Source organism: Saccoglossus kowalevskii, chromosome 4 (assembly GCF_978046115.1).
Source record: "Saccoglossus kowalevskii chromosome 4, keSacKowa6.1, whole genome shotgun sequence".
NCBI classification, from domain to species: domain Eukaryota; kingdom Metazoa; phylum Hemichordata; class Enteropneusta; family Harrimaniidae; genus Saccoglossus; species Saccoglossus kowalevskii.
The window spans coordinates 9,144,680-9,166,824 of NC_140644.1; the positions used below are offsets into that span (position 1 = coordinate 9,144,680).

Here is a 22,145-nt window from a genome sequence, read left to right on the forward strand (position 1 = left end):
AAGTCCCATTGCCAGTTTGCCTCGCCCAGTCAATCTTTGCCTGGAATCTTCTACTTAGTTTCTCCTCCACACCGTCAGCATATACCAGTTTTAAATATCTTGCATCTGAGACGAAATTCGATAAACTCAACGATTTCTTATGTAGACTTCTGTCAACGGTGGCCGCTACTCCTGTCAACGTACCCAACCAATGATACATAAATGCCGCAGAATTCCTTGAACCGTTGCCCTCGCTAGTCCAACTTCCCCGGCGACCGTTTGCAAGGGGCGAATAATCTCCATCTGAGTGTCTTCGTATACACACTTTGACATAATAGCAATAATTGTAAAGTCAACGATGAGTTCAAATCAGAAACTGCATTCAAAACTAAACTGTTCACATGAGCGTAATTTTGATAATTTCATTACATATTAGGAGCGTTTTTAAATATTTGTATCAACGAGATATATTATTTTCGCGAAACGTTCAAAATAGAATTTGAACCCATCTGAATCCCTTGTCCGTTGTTTTGATTAACTGTCATGTAGGCGGGTATGTAAATTTATTTCGTCTAGGGAAGTGTCTGGGGATGTTGCAAAGTCCCTCGACAATTGCCTACCGGACGCGGGGTGGGTATATATGTGTCCGCTGTAACTGCACCCCCCACTCTCCTGTTTGTCGAGCTCTCCTGTCCAGATGTGCTGTGCTGTATATAGGTGTTAACATCACAGTTAATTGTTTATTTTTTTTATCTATGATGAAGTACGCATGATTTTTCTGCTTATTATTAAGACAGCCAATTTTGTGAAGTTGAGTTTGACAGTGAAGTCAACTTTAACTTCGTTGGTTATACAAAAACTTTCCTTTCATAGATATCATAGTTTACTTAATCATTATGAACAGATTTTGTTGTGATTCCCATTTAAAACATTTTATTGCAGGCATCTACATGGCACAAATAAACGAGATTGCTTCACAGGAATGTTGTGTTACTCACAAAACCAGTAAATTGTCTAACCAGGCAGTTTCTCACAGTCCCACAGAAAGAATCATTACTTATGTTTGTTATGAAAATCTAATTTCATCTCAAATGGCATTTTTTTCTTTCAGATTGATGGCATTCTCAAGAGTGCCATCAACATAAAAATAACTACACACTCTAGCAAATAGTGAACCAACTTGTGCAGGTTATTGACATTAATATCACACCTCCAATCACCTGGAAGGGTAGGTGACACAAACATAATAAGTGAAATACGATTCTAATACTAAGTGACATTTGTAGACTATGTTGGAAAATGTGCCTGTCATTGCGACCCTACTGTCAAAAAATTAGGCACTTTGTTAAGTTAGCAATAATAGTACGTACACATCACCGCGAAACAATAGTTTTATTCACATCAATAAAAGTTAAAATTAACACAACAAGGGTGTACTTCATTTAAGGACTTGCTAGCTACTAGTAATGTGATTCAATTAAAATGTTTATTTTACAGTGCGAGTGATAGACTTTCTTAGTAAATATATATTCATTGTGACATTATATTGGTTGAAAAGGAAAACAATTGATTATCAGAACTTGTATATTTTAACTTGGATATGCTGTTTGATGAAGCAATGTTTTTGAAACAGAATACAATACTTTCTAGTATTTTGTGCACTACAGCCTTGTTTATGTAAGAATAATAACGACATGTTTAAATAATCGGGTAGATGGCAGCTGTCCACAGGACCACTGCAGTAAAATATATTATATACAATCTTATAATAAAATTAATTTCTTCTGCCAAATAGATTATGTTTGCGTTTGGTTTTCAAGCGTACAACAATGTTCATCGAAAAGTTATGGAAGAATGTTCATGAAATGTTCAGAAGAAGGTCGGAGGGGGTGCAACCGTTTGGATTTTGAGAGAGATTTTTCGACACATGTACAACAGGGTAGTGGTATCAGTGAGAATAAGTGTTGTGGCGGAGATTTGTCCCCTTGGGAAACCTACTTCGTATTTTTGCGGGCAATTCAGTGAGTGCAGCAAGATTTTCATCTTCTTCATCTTCCTCATTTTTCATCTTGTATATCTTGACTATGCAAGTGTTGAATTAATATAACAATTTATACAATATATTATATGAAGTTATTCAGTGCGTGTTCGACATAGGTTCAGTAGTTTTACCAGTTAACCAGTAGGTCTTCAAGCAGCCTTTACCCTGAAGATAATGTTAAAAATATATATATATATTTCGAATGCATGAACAGAAAATGTGTTGTTTTGACCCCAATTTGTAGGGAAACAAAATGTTCAGATCACATATTAGTTGGTTTTATTGAGCCCCAATGTTAACCATCTGTGTTTTTTGCGAGCCATTCGCCGCGGCGTTCGGAATTGACATGTCCTTTAGGACTCTCCAAAAGAACAGACGGAGTAGCTATTTTTGCCATGGCGTTCACATCAACATACATAAACAGTGTTGCGAAACTTTTCTGCTGAAATATAAAGACTCTGAGACAGCTGAGTAAAGAAGTACCTGTATGCCCTCCCTTCGAATACATGTGACACTAACTGTAATATTCTCGTATGCGTGGTGTTATACACGACGAGGCCAAACATGCGCAAGCTTACAAAATATGCGAATAGCGTTAATGGTTGTGAGGTAGGCACATCTCATGTTATATTTTTAATCAAAAGCATTGATCATAAAGCACCGCAACAACATATTATCGGTCTCGTGTTGCAACCTGTCTATGGTGTTAATTAGAAAGGTGTACACGCTTCTACAACACGGAACTGTTCACCAAATTTAACTACTCCGTTTTTTACTAACACGAAGTAGATATCTGGGACTTTTATAACGACACCAACGGTGACTGTGCCCGGTCCTATGCGTCTAGACAGATTGAAGATCGCGTTGGTCAAAATATACTTAATCACTTTTACTCATTATTAAATAAAAACGCTGTGTACCTTTTTAATGTATATTTATACGTCGTTTTGTTAATGTAAATCTGGAGAACAATGATGCAGAGCACATGTAACTGAATTATTTTCAAGCAAGGAGGCCAATATGTGGTCACGTTTAACACAAACTTAAATTTTACAAATTGTACTTCACATCATTACATTCAGTAACCGTTTGTTGCGTCATCTCTAGTTGGCACACATTTATTAGAAGAACGCTACTGATTTTCGATACTGATTATGGCATGAGTGCAGTCTAGCATAAGGTTCAGTAGAAATACTTTCCGTCACATAATAGAAATGCCTGAGTGACACAGCAATATTATGCCGTCTGTATATACTTGTATATTGTACTGATTTTTATTATTAATTAAATATTTGCATTGAATGTGGACCGAGTGAAAAGATTCCTTATTTTGATTTGAGGAGAAATATTCTGCTGACTGAATTTTTCTCACTATTTACCTAATGCTATCCCCATTTTAGAAGATTGAAATCGATGTATGACCAATTGCATTGTATATGCTATGTGATCTATCAAGCTAATATGCGGAGCAATAACACAGTCCTGACTTTAAAGAGTTTTTTTGTAGTCAGGGACCAGTCAGTCAATCGGGCCGATTTGTCTGACAGACATCATTGGCGATAATATGCTTCATCCTAGCCCAGCTTGAAATATAGTACGTCAGCCACAATATATGTATGCTGAATTCCCCACCAACCAGTGGCGGATCCGGGGGGGATGCCCCCCCCCCCCAAACGCATGACGATTCATATCATCTGGATTACACATAGCTTCTCTGCGATTTACGCTCTGTATATCTTAAGCGAAGCTTGGACCCCCCCCCCCCCCCAATACATTTTGCTGGATCCGCCACTGCCACTAACGTACCTCTTCAATTCGAACGATTCTGCGTCCATCACAATACACATATAACCTCTATGACATATGTGACATTGTTTTGTGTTACGGTAGCATTAATAAGAGCGTATCGAGTTCTACATGTACATTCGCACTTGAATATACAATACTACAATCAATCAACACATTACCTTCAGCTCCATCTTTCCTCTCTCTTCGTACGTATATCCACCCAGTATATTTAAAGCACATACCACCTCATTACTGATGTGTATTCGAAGCGCTAACAAAAATCAAGCATGTAATATGGAATTACAAAATTAATTGTATCACTTCACGCATTGGTCGGTGAAATGACATGTGTAAACAATGTTGAGTGGATTATTAGATATGCTTGACATGAACTAATGGTCATTTGCGAGATTCTGTATCACGTGGTATTTTTTCCGAATACGTCGTAAATAAATACAGATTGTTTGCAGGTGGACATTCGGCATATAGTACCATATACTTTTGGAAATATGCAATCGCTTTAAACAAATTTGGCTACAACATGAGCCGTTGATGATGCGCGACTTGCATAAACTTCGAAACATACCACGCGCGCTTGGAACCCGCAAATTGTCCATTACAAAACGACTGACCAACAAATTCACAAAGACAGAGACTGCAGACAACCGAGAAGCACACCAATGGTCGAATGATCAAATCAAGACATGCAGCTAAAAGGTGATGTCGTGTGTTTCAAAAGGAGAGACACGTCCTGTTTCATGTCAATAATAATATTGATAGTTTATGTTAGAGGTGATATTGAAATTTCTTAGACCATCTTTGTAACAGAGTTATCGGGTTTAGATGCAAGTTTATCGCAGACATTAACAATGTTAAATGTATTACCCAGCATGATAACACCCTGAAAAACACACCCCAAACAACAACAAATATTATATTATATGGGCAATGTGATATGTTCATGAACACACAGAAACAAATCACATAAAGTAGAGAGTTACCCCGAAAATATAACAAAATGTAAGACACTTTGTGTCTCTATGGAGTTAAGCTCAATCATGAACAAAAGGCCGATATTAACAGCTATATAAACCTAAAATTCAGTTTTCAAATAGACATTATGTATTGAATTACAGAATTGTGAATGAAAGTACTTTTCATTTATGAGTTATGTTCAAGTTGAAAGGTAGATGGAAGGCGATTTTAAATTTGCTCACCGTTTTTGAGTTTGTATGCAATTAACTGAAAGTACTTCAAGTTATGATGCCCTGCTTCATTTTACAGTTTGCGATATCTATATACAATGGATAATTTCTCTCAGACAAACTAGTATGGACCTGAGAGAGGTCAACTACAGCAAATCGTCTCAATTAGTTAGAATACCCAGCAATGGTTTACATTTTTTCAGATACCAAACATTGTCTATTAAGCTAGAAGGTGATATATAAGGGTTTCATTTGTAATTTATACCTTTTGTATATATCTGTTTCATTATTGTACATACATGTGTTGCGTGGCTGTATTAAAATTTCTTTTCTGTTCCAGGATAAATAAACATGCGTGGTTGATTGATTCATTGACACGCGACAACTTTTGAATACCGGAATTCTTTAAAGTGGCTTTATATCTCAAATACGATAGAACTCTATAATAGTAATCTCACCTTGTCCACTCGATTCAAATCTTGATGCAGTGTTGACAGTGTCACCAAACAAACAGTATCGCGGCATTGCCAAACCGACAACTCCTGCAACACATGGACCTAATAAAACGGAAAGGAGATCGCTATAAAATAAGCGTATATCAAATACAATTACATGGACACACACATGTAAATCTAAATTTGATATATTTAATTATTAAAACTACTTTCCTGTGTGTATACCAATTCTAAGTTTCAGTTTTTCGTCCGGCATGTGTGGAATGGTAAACGAATTTACATGTTTCAATAACTCCAAAGACATAGTGGCTATTTCACTGGCATGCCTTGTTCCATTGCGTGTTGGTAAACCACTGACAACCATATAAGCATCACCGATAGTCTCCACCTAACAAAATAAACACAATATACAATACGTCACATATTTATATATCCTATAGCATAGTTCCATTCACTCCCGCCATCATGGTTACGGCTACAAATACAAACATATGGTTGTATAGATCAGAGGAACATTGGACCCGATAACGGGAGGGAATAGAATACTATTTAAGGGGACAAAACAAGTCTCCTGGCTCTCTTTCGCTCTCGGTCATTTGTTGGATTATGATATTTATCAAGTCTTACCTTATACACGTCGTAATGTTCGATTATACCATCAAAAAGTATATATAGTGAATTCAACAGATTGACAACCTGATGGTATAAGAACAGAGCAAGATGCATGATTTATCGTCTAATATTATATTGATACAGTTTGGTTTTCAGTTTGTGAGCAAAGCATCGTTAATGATCTCGGCGATTGTATGTTTGGACATACATTGTGGAACTTTTCTGTATCATGAGATTTATTGGTATAGTAAAACATTGAAATTTGCTTTGATGCATTTCTTGAATTCAGTTCACTGTACAGGACAGGGTTTGTGGCGACTTTTTTATGCAAATTATCATACACCTACCTGCATTGGGTCACTGACAGCAGATATCGCTGTGAAGCCAACAATATCAGAAAAGAATATGGTAACTGCTTCAAATGCCTCTGCGTCTACTGGTGAACCATTCTTCAATTTCTCAGCAACAGATCTAGGTAAATTGTAAAGTATAAAATATATCATATTCTCCCATAACATCTTTTATTCAAGAGACCAGAATATAAATCTAAACCTCAACCAATGTTCCCCAACTCTCGCAACTATTGGTGTAAAATGGCTTTCGTCTCCCCTTCAAGCTGTATAGTTCGCCCTAGATAGGATTATAAACTCGGTTCTACTGATCATGAGGCCCATACAACAACAAATACGCTACCCATGCATGTAACACGTATAAAAACAATCACCTTGGCATCATCCGGTACAGTAGCTGTTCAGTTCTTCTCTTCTCATCTGACAATTTCGATGTGCGATCGGTAACAATATCCTCCAAGTTGTGAGCATATGTTTCAAGCATGGCAACCATGTTATCCATAATACTCGCATTTCTAGTAGCAGATAATAACACAGTGAAAATCTAGGATCATTATTCGAGACTTGGCTTACAAGAATTGACAGGGAACATAACAACGAATGTGCGGTTATGGTGTAAAAATAGCTTGAAAATAGATCTTGACTCAATTCGTTCTTTTATCATTCAGTGAATCTCCAGTCTGACATACCTTGAACGATTTGATTGAACCTTGCTACATAGTAGACATTTCGTACATTTACTACACTCGTACCTTAAATATGTTAGTGTATTAAGCTGACTCTCAGGCATGTTTGAGCTCTTATAAAAAATGGTGTCCTTACTTGTTCGGACTTGCATCCTTAATGACCTTCTTTATGTAAGTTAGATCTGGCCGCTTTTCCGGCAATTGTTGCCAACACTGGATCATCAACTCACGTATTCCATTTGGACAAGATATCGTGTCGGTCTCTGGGCGATATGGCTCCACATTGCAAGAATCTTTTACACGATCAATAATATCTGTAGAAAGAAAAGACACATTTCCAGAACGAGTATTTCAAAATAAAGACGCCATGGTTTAAATAAACTTACACTGAAAGCATAATAAAAACGTCTAATTAGTTTGCAAACCTTCTGCAGCCAGATCAGTATACCCATACGGTCCATCCCTGTACACTATCTCCCGTAATACAATTCCAAAACTGTATATATCACCCTTCTGCGACATAGTTTCTCGACAGGAGGAAGTATTACTACCCACTAGCAGTTCAGGTGCTGTCCATAGCAGCCCTGCAAAACATGAACACGTTGAAAACAATTTGTTTGTAGTGTCAGATCACTTGCACAAATTAGGATTATTTCAAGTACGATTAGTAACTGTTCATCTAAATGTTTCATATCTTAACCATATCTGTTTATTGGCTCTTCACCTTGATGAATTGCTACTTCCGTTCTCTTCTCTCTCTGTCTCCTGTAATTCTTGAACTCCCATAAACCATAATCTGCAAGTTTGACGACCCAGCGTCCATCCACCAAACAATTCGACGATTTCAAATTACCGTGTACTTTCAAAGGACTCTTGTGTAACACCTGGAGACCCTGTGAAAAAAATCAGTTTTCTACGTTTGATGTGAAGACTGCTTAGCATAATATATATCCTAATACCCTGGGAATGCATTTTATTGTAACTGTGTGTCATTAGGATTCCATACCTAGTAGAGAGACGTTTTGGTAAATGGTCTTATTTATGCAAAAAATTTAATCAGTTTCGCCCTCTATGGCCAAATCCTTCTGTAACATTAGAAGTGCCGTTAACAACTTTGATATTGCTTTGACCTATGATAAATACTAATACTGTATTCAAAGAATTCATATAATCTGAATGTCGAACCACAACACGGTGAAACTGATTTGACAAAAAAAGTATGTGAACGTGATTGCATACCTCCATCTACGTCATTTTTACACCACAGAAGCAGTGGATCGCGAGAGGGCGCGACTTACTGTAAAGGTATGTAGATGAATTAAAGTTCTCCTACTGTACTTGTCAAACCACGCATTTCAGGTTGGTGTGGGACAAATACGATGTTCATACTCTGTCATAGGTTATTATATGTATTTACGAATTTCAACATTGCGTAATATTGATTGGTATTGGATTGAGAAATGCGATTTGCGCAAAAATAATTAACTTGTGCTCACCGTCAATATGTCACTGGCAATTGACATTTTAAATAACCAATCCAGGCTGATTTCGTCGTTTTCCAAAATGTCCTGATAATAAAACAAAATAAGTTACCATATTTCAACATTTAATAGTCAGGACATGACATCGAAATTGTATTATAAACACGTGATGAGTAGCAACTGACCTGTAGACTTCCCTTCTGACAGTACTGTTCCACGATACAGATGTTTGGGGGATCCACACAGACACCAACGAACTGATTAAGATTGTCATGGCGAATGTCACGCATCTATAATATCGATAACAGAAAATAATATAAACTGGTAACTGACTACCCACACTGCTATATTTATTGTTCATTGTCCGTTGTTCGTACATCTCTTGACCATCTAGGTATTTTACAAAATGTGGCCAATTTGCACAACCAGCATATTGTATATTCTATTATGTTCGCCGGGTATTCAATGTGAAATTCAGAATGAAAAGAGTTGTAATATACACAAGTATTACACTTTTGAACTCTTGCCTGACTGAACTGAGTGTTTGATCTGTACGCTTCATTGTGCGTTGTATTGGTGTGGAGTTGCAGTGTTTAGTTGTAGCGTTGTGGAGGTAATGTTCTATTTCCAATGCACTCTTCGAAAAATTGGATAAGTGATAATGTGTTGACCTTTATACACACATATATTGCACTATTTCAACTTGAACTTTTTACTGCCTGATCAATATTTTTATTACCTGCATGATTGACGTTTGAAATCTTTTGGGGTAGTTACGGGAAAGTAAGTTTGTGTATTTGTCCAAATTATTTAATCAAAACGCAAAAATGCCAATATGTAACGTACAATGCTTGTGTGACCGGAGGTTGAAATGTGTGATTACACTGACAACTGATACATATGGTATGTGTTTCAATAATGTTGAAAATTCACCAAACATGTAAATATCTTACATATATGGCATTAGTAATACATTTTATTAAAGCAAAAGGAAGACGCGTTTTGGAAAATAGTAATACATATATAATTTGTGTAGGCAACAACCGGTATTACATCGGGAAAATTGTTTCAGAGTTTGAATCATTTATGTTATAAAGTCATAATTCGACGTCTATTGTAATTTAAATCAGTAGTATCCATGACTGTTCGTGGTTTTCGACCTATAATTCAACCCCTTTCATCAAAGTATATTCAATATATACAACACGTGGAAACTTATACTGAAAGTTTGTGAATAACAGTATGTGATCTCGTTTGATGTTGGATGCACATTTTTGCTAAACTATTCGCGAATTTAATTACATTATGACACAAAATGAACAACATGCGTCGACCGTTTGTAAGTCTGACCAACAAAAATGACCAGTATGTTAACAAGCCGGTAGGCTGGTTGGCGATCCGCTCCGCTCAAAAACAAGCAACATGTTTTTGGCTGTTTCCATGGTGTGACATAAACGTGAAGCTAACGTCGGTTTATAACTAATACGAAGTTCGCAAACATCATTCAGTCTTTAGAAGTCACTTAGTTTATTACTAGGACCACAGTCAATCTCCTAGTAGAGTGACTGTGCTAGAACGTATTCTGCTGTTACATTTATTATTTCCAACCGTTTTGCGATAGGATTTTCTAGAATGAAGCGTTTCCAGTAAATGCTGGAAAACGAAATAATGAAATAACGAAATGATAAATATTTACCTAAAATACAGTGTGTTGACCTTCATAATAATATACTTCGTAATGCAAAACACTAGTCACGGTGAGTTATTTAAATATACGACTCCTAATCGAAAAATATCAGCTGATCTGCACTGGCTCGGAAGATGAATTCTGATTGGCTAAAAAAACAAAAACACTTGTGGCGTTGAATGCACGTTCATTGTCAGTATTGTTATGCAAATTCAAACTAGCTAATCATTTACAACCTTCCCAGCCAGTCCAGATTAGCCCAAAAATATGACCACAGTCCAGAATTTCAGACGGATATTAAGCAATGTAAGAGCATATCAGAAGCATTTACTCTAAAACATAAAAAAGAACTGCAGTCAAAAGTCAAGAATGTCAGCAAATAAAGAACTCTGTTCCACAATCCTTTGTGCGCGTTATTATGGACACGCGCAAAAAACTGTACCACGCTTGTCAAATCTGGGTAAAATATACAGTACGCTAATATCTTGCCACAGATTGTTTAGTAGTGGAGTGTTCGGTGACCATTGAATTAGCCCGTGATTCATATTTTATGTGTATTAATTTATTCATCAATTTTCGTGACTGACAGTACTGCCCAAATTTTAGTCAAAAAAACGCAACTGGTGAAACGGAAGAGCATCGCCAGGCGATGGACGCGGGCTCTTTCGCAACGACCGCATAGAGGTCAAAATACGCGTTCTATTTTTACGCGTTAAATTTGGCTCTTCCGTTTCGCCCCCTCCGGAATTTTCTACTTTCGCAGCCTAATCGCAGGTTTTTCGAAAAACGTCGAAAAAACACAAGAATTAGTAGAAATGTTCCTGTTTTGGGCGGATTATTGATAGAGAATAATGTCTTTATTACAAAAATGCTGAAAACCCGTGAGTTGTTGCCTTAGTTATTTTTTTATTGGCGAAAAACTGCGAACTCGGCAAATTTGATTGCACAACTTCCCTTTATCATATACACCCAGCGACACCAATGCCAGCTGACTGTGTACAAAACTGGTAGGAGGTAATACATTTGGGGCGAAAGTATTCAAAAATAAGTTTTTGGATGTTGCAATGGCAGTGGTGGGCCAGGATTTTTTTTCCAATTAGTGACGGCACGACCTATCTGTGAAGTATGAACAAAACCAGCCGAGCCGTTGCTGGTGAAAAGTTACCCCAACTTTGGGGTCAAATTTCTCGGTAATGAAAACAGATATCAAAAATTCAAATAGTAACTTTGTGCCCACACTCAAGCTGAGTAGAATGAGCTATGTCTTAAGTGTTTTATCCCAAATTTGTAGGAGGAGATACATTTGGCGCGAAGCTATCCAAAAATCAGTTTTTTGGCTGTTGCTATGGCAACAGTGGGACAAAACATTTTTTCAGATTTTTCCTTATAACTAGGGTGAAGGTGTGACCTACCTGCCAAGTTTGAAAGAAATCGGCCAAGCCAAAAAAATCACAGAAGAAATCATACGTGAAAACACTGGAAATGTACACACACAGACACACAAAACAAGCCGGTAGGCTGGTTGGCGATCCGCTCCGCTCAAAAACAAGCACCATGTTTTTGGCTGTTTCCATGGTGTGACATAAACGTGAAGCTAACGTCGGTTTATAACTAATACGAAGTTCACAAACACCATTCAGTTTTTGGAAGTCACTTAGTTTATTACTAGGACAACAATCACTCTCCTAGTCCAGTGACTGTGCTAGGACGTATTCTGCTGTTACATTTATTATTTCCAACCGTTTTGCGATAGCATTTTCTAGAATGAAGCGTTTCCTGTAAATGCTGGAAAGCGAAATAATGAAATAACGAGATGGTAAATATTTACCTAAAGTACAGTGTGTTGACCTTCATAAAAATATACTTCATAATGCAAAACATTAGTCACGGTGAGTTATTTAAATATACGACTCCTAATCGAAAAATATGACTACAGTCCAGAATTTCAGACGGATATTAAGAAACCTAAGAGCATATCAAAAGCATTTACTCTAAAATATAAAAAAGAACTGCAGTCAAAAGTCAAGAATGCCAGCAAATAAAGGACTCTGTCCCACAATCCTTTGTGCGCGTTATTACGGACACGCGCAAAAAACTGTACCACGCTTGTCAAATCTGGGTCAAATATACAGTACGCTACTATCTTGCCACATATTGTTTAGCAGTGGAGTGTTCGGTGACCATTGAATTAGCCTGTGATTCATATTTTATGTGTATTAATTTATTCATCAATTTTCGTGACTGACAGTACTGGCCAAATTTTAGTCAAAAAAACGCAACTGGTGAAACGGAAGAGCATCGCCACGCGATGGACACAGGGCTCTTTGGCAACGACCGCATAGAGGTCAAAATACGCGTTCTATTTTTACATGTTAAATTTGGCTCTTCCGTTTCGCCCCCTCCGGAATATTCTACTTTCGCAGCCTAATCGCAGGTTTTTCGAAAAACGGCGAAAAAACACAAGAATTAGTAGAAATGTTCCTGTTTTGGGCGGATTATTGATAGAGAATAATGTCTTTATTACAAAAATGCTGAAAAACCGTGAGTTGTTGCCTTGGTTATTTTTTTATTGGCGAACAACTGCGAACTCGGCAAATTTGGTTGCACAACTTCCCTTTATCATATACACCCAGCGACACCGATGCCAGCTGACTGTGTACAAAACTGGTAGGAGGTAATACATTTGGGGCGAAAGTATTCAAAAATCAGTTTTTGGATGTTGCAATGGCAGTGGTGGGCCAGGATTTTTTTCCAATTAGTGACGGCACGACCTACCTGTGAAGTACGAACAAAACCAGCCAAGCCGTTGCTGGTGAAAAGTTACCCTAACTTTGGGGTCAAATTTCTCGGTAATGAAAACAGATATCAAAAATTCAAATAGTAACTTTGTGCCCACACTCAAGCTGAGTAGAATGAGCTATGTCTTAAGTGTTTTATCCCAAATTTGTAGGAGGAGATACATTTGGCGCAAAGCTATCCAAAAATCAGTTTTTTGGCTGTTGCTATGGCAACGGTGGGCCAAAAAATGTTTTCAGATTTTTCCTTATAACTAGGGTGAAGGTGTGACCTACCTGCCAAGTTTGAAAGAAATCGGCCAAGCCAAAAAAATCACAGAAGAAATCATACGTGAAAACACTGGAAATGTACACACACACACACACACACACACACACACACACACACAAAACGACAAAAGTGATTATAAGGGCAATCCTAGCGGAGCGGATCGCCAACAAAAGTGATTATAAGGGCAATCCTAGCGGAGCGGATCGCCAATACCCTGGATAAACAATTTACCGCCAAGTCAGCTAGCTACACACACGGAGCGCCATGCTACTAACATCTTCTCCGCAAAATACTGAACTAACAACATCATTCTTTACACATGCAGTAGTGGGGCATATGTTTCATATAACAGATACGTTATATTCATGTACATTTACAATATTGTATCCACAGAGAAAATAGCAACATGTAAAATGAAGCAGAACATCATGGGTATTTTCTGCTTAACTGCTTACAAACTCCAAAATGATGAGTGACTTAGTCACTTTAAAATCGCCTTCCACCGACCTTTCAACACAAACACATAATTTACAGCACACATAAAGCAAAGTACATACCTTACAATTATGAATAAGTATTTCATTGAAAATGTTATAATTTGGGTGTATTTAAGTTTGAGCTTAACTCCATGCACAAGGAACACACAGAAGAACACAGAATTTCATATTTTACATCAGACAAAGCTTCGAAAAGCGTGAGTGAAACAGGTCAAATTGAGGCCGGGCACACCCATAATAGATTCCGCAAGAAATGTGTGGATATATTGAGATGCAATGACAGCTTTATGTTATGCATTTGGAAAATATGCAAATTGGTGTAGTGCCTTTCAAATTAATCGACAACACTCGTATAGTTTCGAGCTAACCACCGACAAATATCGGTACATCGGCAAACAACTGCTGATTATAATCTGTCATATAATTTTATCAGTGCTGTAAAACTATCAAATAGTCGTTGTCGCTCTGAGTAATAATTATTTTTATCACTGCGTACACAATTAAATTGACCTTGTTATTTCAAAATGTTCCCTTTGGGGCTCTATCTAAAAACTCTTACAGTGGGTGTCGTGCACTAATCTATGCAATCAAATAATATTGACCTATGAACTGATCATGATGACGTCAGTACACGTCTGTTTGTCTAAGGGGATGCGTGTCACGACGAAAATACTTTAAATCGCAGTGGTCGTCGCACAGCGCGTGTTTGAATTTCATGTAAATAAACAATGTATTTTGCACGCATTGTATACGTCGCTATGAGTCCCATATCGAACAGGACGCGGTACGACGACTACCACCCTTTAAAACGCACCACAGATTATTCTTCATTCAGAGAAATTTGCATAAAGATATTCAGCTATTTTCTGGTCTTATGCATACATAAAACACTATTGGAATAATACACAACTATATAGTCGTCGAATCACGCAAATATATTTTCATGTAGTTATCAGCGCATTTTCAGAGAAGGAGAAAGACGAAATCTTGGGAATCACTTGCCATAATTTAGCTGCGTCTATGTTGTTCAATTATTTATTATTTTAAGAGAATGGACGATAAACGAAATGGTTATAGAAATGCGATCAAAGGGCAAGTCCTGAAAATTAAATTGTGTTATCTTAATATAATCTAAATAACGGCACGTCTGTCAAGGGGAACCGCGCCATTTCAAAGTTCTTTTAATGGCAAAATATGCTGACGATACGTGTACGGAATCTAATTGTAAAATTGCAGGTAAAACAACTTAACATCAGTCATTACTTGGAAATTGCAGGATTCGTATGGCGAAGACAAGTAAGTTTGAGAGAAACTACGCATGCGTATTAACTATTATATAGTTCACGCCAAGTTCGTGGCCGCCAACACTTAATTATATTGACGCACAAATGCACAAATCTGTTTTGCTGTCTTGGTTCAATGAGGGTTAATGAAAATCTTTTGTTCGCAGCCTAAGGCTGAACCGTGTAATCCCACGCACGATCGCATTTCGTACTGCGTGACATTGTGATGCGGTCTATCGATGGTGCAATGTCATTGGCTAACAAATCGCGAGTGGAAATAACATACGCCAGTGAGGGTTATGAATAACTTAATACAATGTAATTTTTTGTTATTCTTCGATGGTTTATACATTTTTAGTTGTGACACTATATCCTGGTAACAAAAAAGAGTAACTTGATAACACATTTCGAGGCGCATTATATGTAGATACAATGTTGTACCAACTTTTGACCTTTTTTTAATGTTTGATTTAAAAGAACGTCTAATACTATCGCATTTTCTCCGTGATTGTATTTGCAGTTGCTAGGGCGCATTCTCTATATGAAATATATGACCTTTATGTTTGCAAGTAAGTATTCATCAGAGGGTAATTTGTAAATGCAGTTCCCTTACCTGTTTTAATTCCAGCAGTAGACTTGTGCTGAGATTGACAGCAGAACGTTCCACCATTTTTATTACTACGGATGATCCCTATGGGTAAAATAAAATAACTCCCATAAACAATTGCCATCACGACAGCAGCATTTTACCGTGGTACATAGAAATTTAAATTAATCATTAAGAAAATCATGTCAGAAATCCGAATATACAATTATCGCATAATTCCCAAAACGATTCGTTTTTTCGGTCGAGTAAATTGCCTTTAACAAATAGCGAAGATGTAGAACGGTATTACTCACATCATAAGTGCCACATACTGCGAACACTTGTTGTGGGCGTTCGCTTTCAGTAATCGAACTGTCAGTAGCCGAATTCGAGGATCTTAATCGTGATGGTCCAATACTCCCGGCTATAAAACTACCATGTATTGACTGTGAATAAAAAAACACATGCCTCGGTTGTAGGCACTTTTAAAGTGATGCGAGGTGTAAAATCAAATAGATGTTACTTCAGTAAACATTAATTCTGAAATCACATTTGCTTCTGTAGTGCACGAGGAAGACTAACTGTTCCGACAGCTTTGAGTTTCATATCACACAGCATTTAAATCTCCTGTTTCATGTCTCCATAGTTATTTTGTGGTCCGTGTTTCGATGGAGATTCAATAATTTGGTGTTTAAAACGTTTACTTAAACATATATACAACGCAATAATTATAAATTGCTGTTTCGTTCTGCAGTTGCAGATTCAACCTCAAACAGAGCATTAATAATGAAGAGCTAAAAAACAATATAAAATTATGGAATCGTAGGAAAACAACATATTCCCAATGACATGCATATATTACGATATGACAGAACTAAGACTTTTTCAATTTACTTTTGAAATGTTAAGTCATTTAAACACACACAAGTGAAATTCGAACCCATGACCACGGCAAAGCGCCTTCTCAATGCAATTATACGGGCACCCCAGTCCCCAGAGTCACCGCTTCAAAAAAAAATGATTCGTCCTCACAGTGACTAGATGAACATGCATAAGCCGAACTTACAACGTCATGCATATGAAGCCAGATATTTGTGGTCGATATGACCTACTCAGTTACGGGGACATGTTACAGGATGTCCACCAGCAGTGTGGAGCATATAAGCTCAATTACGGGCATATTACGAAACATATGAACACGAGAATCGAAGTCCACCCATGTATGGTACTATATTATGCATTATTCCAAGAATCAACTGTACGGCGTAGCTGTAACATTAGAATCAAACTAATCATAAATTCGGGCCTATGGTGTGCGGATACTGCGTTCCTGCATCGTTTTCTTTCTATCAATTTTCTCAGTTGGAACTACCGCGCACCCCAAGATTAATAGACAGTAAGATACTGAGTACTGCCGACTTTTCAATTCTTTATATTTCCTGTCATATATGTTACCAATTTCAAAGCGGATCTGCATATAAATGAAATCTCCAATGGATACTGTCGCCATGACAATGTCGATCAATATCTACCTTCCAGTTCTTGTGTATGATGATGTCTTGATAATTTATCTTCCATGATGTATCCAAGAGAGCGGATTTGATTTTTTCTCTTCTATAAACAACAAACGCAATGATCGCAGCAGCCAAGAAGAATAACAATAACGGCATAACGACTAATATAATGAAAGTCGTTCCTGAAAATAATAAACACTAAAAGTACATACAATGGAATATACAACAAAAATCATGTACTTTGTAAATTTGATGTTTTTTCGTCATTATTATATATTCATTCCGAATCACAAAATGTGGGTCATTTTTTCAATGATTCCTCGATAATTTATATTAAACGAAAGCTTTCAACGACTACAGTTACTGTGTGTGCACTTACTCCTGATTCGGATTATTGAATTACACGTACATTGACGTTTCCGCAGGTAAATATCCTAGTCGCACGACCACGAGTCAAATAAACGAATATTTTGTCCCTGAATTAAGGTATGAAAAGCTGGCGGGCATATTTTTTAAATTCCTAAAGTATCAGTAAGCAGGCTGCCATAACCTGTATTCATGTCCCCCAAAAACATTTATAGTGACACGTATGTGGACGAGTTAGACGAAAGACTCTTTCTGTCCATTATCGTTTAAAGTGTATCACTCAATGGATGTAGTGCAGAACACGGAACTACGTAGTAAACATCTGTAAAACGATTACTTAATTTGAAACGAGCCATCAAGGCATGTACACTCATATTTACATTACATTATATATTCGATTAAATATTACACTTTAAAATTTTATTATTGCTGTTTAAAACATTAGTAATCAAACAAAATTATTATATATTTACAAGCACAGCTTACGCACCATGTCGCAGAAGTAAAATAGTATATTTTAAAACGGTTGCATTTTGTTTAAGAAATGTATTAGTGTGTATCGCAACAAAATATCAGAAAAGCGTTTACGTTGGAAATCATATTTACACCATATTTATCAGTTTTTTTCTTTTATTTACTTCTGTCTTTGAAGTTGTAGTCGTCAACTTTTTGTTAGTGCACTGCTTTAATTACAAATATATACTACGATATAGTCACCACAAATAGCCGAACCTATATAGGGATGTGTTACCTTATTCGATGCTGAGACTTTTTTAATTGAATTTTTCAAATCTTACGCGGAAAATTTATAACCTCAAAATAGCTCAATATTCTAAGACAGTTGCTCATTGTCCTGGAGCATTTATACAACTTAAAGAGACCAATAACATATGATGTAATTACATCATAGTTTGCCACATATCAAACTACATAATTGATTTATCAGTGCAGACACATTACGATCATTGAACACACTAGACTAGAACTGTGACTACGACAAAGCACCTCGAAACACAAACTGTTCCAAAACCGACGGTTCGAAATAGCACGAATTATTGCCTTACTGTAACTAAATAGACATGCCATATACAGAAACTAATTTAGCTTGCACAGACTTGCCTTTTTCTGAATCTATGCAATATTCTCCTTGGAAACCACATTCTGGTATGTCACGTGGTGGCACTCGTCTTCCGGCTGGCCACGTAATGGTTGCATTGGTTACAAATCGGAGCATCTTCCCAGAGCTGTCGTACCAAGCGACCCTGGAGTACTCATCTTGTGCAGCATCAAATCCGAATAACCAAAAATCTTGGTTTCTATCACCATTTTTATCTATCGTTACACGGCCGCTAATGCCTGGAAGATGATAATTATTGCTGTTAGCATAATGATCGGGACCACAAAGATAATCGATCGATATTGTACTACCCTATATATTGTATATTGTATAAAACATCTAATGTATATATATATCATATATTATATAATATTTACGATATGATATATCGCTGGTTTTTCATTGACAATATGAATACATACCGTAGAAATCAATATGCTGCATTTCACGTAAGAAATTTGTGCCATTGTATGGGTTTCCTCCATTACTGACTACCCTTTGTAACGTAAGGGCATATAATATAATGGCGTCATAGAGATAAGCTGATAGTGATCCAACCTGGTAAATGAAGCATGTACGTATATGGTCATGACCACTATCCCTTGAGCAGGCAAGAAATCGTGATATTGCCCGTATCACCACGTGTAATTTATTTTATCACATCGAATATCATGCATAACTACATCTAACCACAGTCCCTCAACACCGGAACTGGGATCTAACATACATCTCTCACGACCGCTCTCCCACAAAATAACACTTATTTTTGAAGTATGAAGTATTATATTCAATGGATTATAACAAGTGACTTGCAGTCATACATATATTGTACATACATTGTTTACTGAAAAAATAATCTGCGAAATACACAGTAAATGCTACTTTCAGCCACAGTTACTCTGTTTTAGTAACCGCATTTCAGCAGTGTGAATCACAAAATTTATCCAGTATAAAATTATTGGAATGAATTGAGAAATTCACAAACTCAACGTATTTCACCAATCGTCAGATAAAAATGTCAGAGTGCCGTGGAAGTGACTGCAATGACTTTCTCAACTTTCTCCAAACACTTTGTTTTCTGATTTTATTCCAACAAATGGACGTTATTAAAAAAATAGCATTCAAGTTAAATAAAAAAAAAGCAAAAAAAGATATTTATTTTATTAAAGTTTTACTTACGCTCGAAACGTCTGTCATATTGTAATACCAAGGAGGTTCTTTGAATTTTTCCTTTACCTCTTCTGCAAATGCTTTGTAGGTGTCATCTTCGAAATTTATTCTCTCTACTACAAGGAGAGATTCATACGCCTTAGCTACATCGTCATCCCTTCCGTCGTCTGCCCATTGCCACGTGGTGCCCTGCAATATTAGCACATAGTCAATACTGCACCAACAGAGCATAATACATAACTTTATAAAGCATAATTACAAATATAGAATTCCTCCAAATTTAATGTTAAGATTAAGCCAAATATACATAATTAAAATCATATACTGGTCTTTGGTTTTGTTTTCAAATCTATTGAATTTTCAATTTGGATCAACGACATCAACAATTTGGATTTTACTAACACAAACAGAAATGAGTCGAGAGGATCACCATTAAACAGATGCTTACCTCATAAGATCCAAAGTTCCATGGTTCGACAACAATGAACATGTACTCTCCTCTTGATAGGTATCCTTTGTCATAGACCATCAACATCAAACGACGAACTTCATATGAATCCAGAGCTAAAATTATAACTAATACATAACAAATATAAAACATAAAACAAACGTCGATTACCCCCTAGAACGGTTGTATATTTTCTTGTATATATGTACATACTGTGAATGAAATGTACCTAGATAGAATCTAGAATAAATATTCAAAAAAAGACTATACTCGGGGACGGAGCTACGCCACAAGACGTTCCACGTTGCTTAGACGCGCACCACTGTACCAAGTATTTCTATATGCTCTGCTCGAGCTGGTGTTCAACGTCGGCCGAAGAGCCGGTGAAAATAGATAAATTCGAGAAAACAACACAAAATCAACTTTGAAGTAATCTTGAACAATCAAATGTATGTATGTTGAACATGCAGGGGTGATCTTGTTACACTGGGGGTGAGTCTCAACAACCATCCCAAAGTACCGTTTTCTGACAGTTTTCGGCCTTTGTTTTCAACCATTGCCAGGCGTTGAAAAAGTCTGGATGTCCCCCCGCCCGAGAATTCTCAGATTGTTAAGAACATTTAGGAAAACAGAAATTATTTATTCCGTCACATAATCCGAGAAACTAAAAATGTTACAAAGAATGTCTACGAGTTCTCGTACAGCCCTGCATGCAAGAGAGAGCAACGGGACTTGTCTTGCCACGCCAAAAAGTGATTTTCTACCGTAACCGCATACACTAGTTCCCTAATATATTTGACCATAATATTTAGAACATGTTACGCAATGACAATATATAAAGAATGAAACACTAATTGAAGGACCAAGACAATTCACGTGCTTTACTCATCTCAACGAGACATTTGCGAATAAGGTCGACTGCTAATTGCTACATTCAGCCTTTTAATACAGTGGAAGTAACATACTCACTTCTCGCTTTCGAGAGGATCTCATTCAATATGTCTTCATATAAAGATTCATCATAGACATTAAACACAATTGCTTCAATGGAAAAGTTTCTTCTCGTTAATTCTTGTTTCAGTGATTCAAAACTATTAAGCAGGTGACCGGTGTCACCCCCTACAACGCCCACATGCTTCCATCCGAAGACTTCAATAGTCTCTATAACAGCTAAAGAGGATTTAGAGTAAGGTGACGAAGTCCGACTGTATGTATCGTATACTGTTTTATCGGACAAATAGGATGTTGAACCAATGTATCCGACCATTGGGACGTTCCACTGCGAGGCCAAAAGTCCCGCTGCTAGAGCCGCCGATGAACAATCAGGTCCGATTATTGCCGCAACACGGTCATTCAAAACGCAGTTGACAGTCTTGTCTAAAGAAACCCTGCTATCGCAACCACTATCGTAGAAAATAAAATCCAGCGTAATGTTGGTCAGTATATCTGAATGGATGTTGTCTAAAGCAACGTTGACGGCACCGCCGATTCTGTAAACACTGAAGGGTAGGAAGGTGCGAGTCGTGGCTAGTAGACAGAACGTATAATTGTCAGTATATACTGTACATGTATTGATGAATACAATGATAGCGATGAGCAAGATCAGTCTGTCTGTACCCATAGCCATTACGTACTTATCTGAAAACGCAAATAGAAAAATTATAACTAATATGTCACTTGATGCATCAAATAAAGGTGATGGAATGTAGTTATCTCTTGTCCTATTACACTTTTAGTCAGTGTATCTGGGCGGAGTTAGTTCTTATAGTGGAGAACTGCACCAATTAATTAGTATGAGGATAATTGTGACGGTC

The 22,145-nt window shown here is 37.0% G+C and overlaps 1 protein-coding gene across 1 annotated transcript; it reads right to left on the minus strand.

The window, feature by feature from the left end:
- Positions 1 to 2,039: 2,039 nt before the first annotated feature.
- On the minus strand, positions 2,040 to 21,958 carry LOC100378417 (guanylate cyclase 2G-like). Its single transcript, XM_006814911.3, has 20 exons — positions 21,301 to 21,958; positions 20,332 to 20,459; positions 19,893 to 20,072; positions 19,136 to 19,271; positions 18,716 to 18,952; positions 17,249 to 17,412; positions 16,031 to 16,162; positions 15,744 to 15,821; positions 8,783 to 8,887; positions 8,613 to 8,684; positions 7,841 to 8,009; positions 7,542 to 7,700; positions 7,253 to 7,430; positions 6,805 to 6,945; positions 6,428 to 6,551; positions 6,096 to 6,164; positions 5,678 to 5,856; positions 5,472 to 5,593; positions 3,988 to 4,079; positions 2,040 to 2,185 (listed from the first exon to the last, which is right to left on the minus strand). Exons 1-20 carry the CDS (start codon positions 21,956 to 21,958, stop codon positions 2,117 to 2,119), a joined length of 3,192 nt encoding a protein of 1,063 aa, XP_006814974.3. The 3' UTR covers positions 2,040 to 2,116.
- Between the last annotated feature and the right edge of the window lie 187 nt (positions 21,959 to 22,145).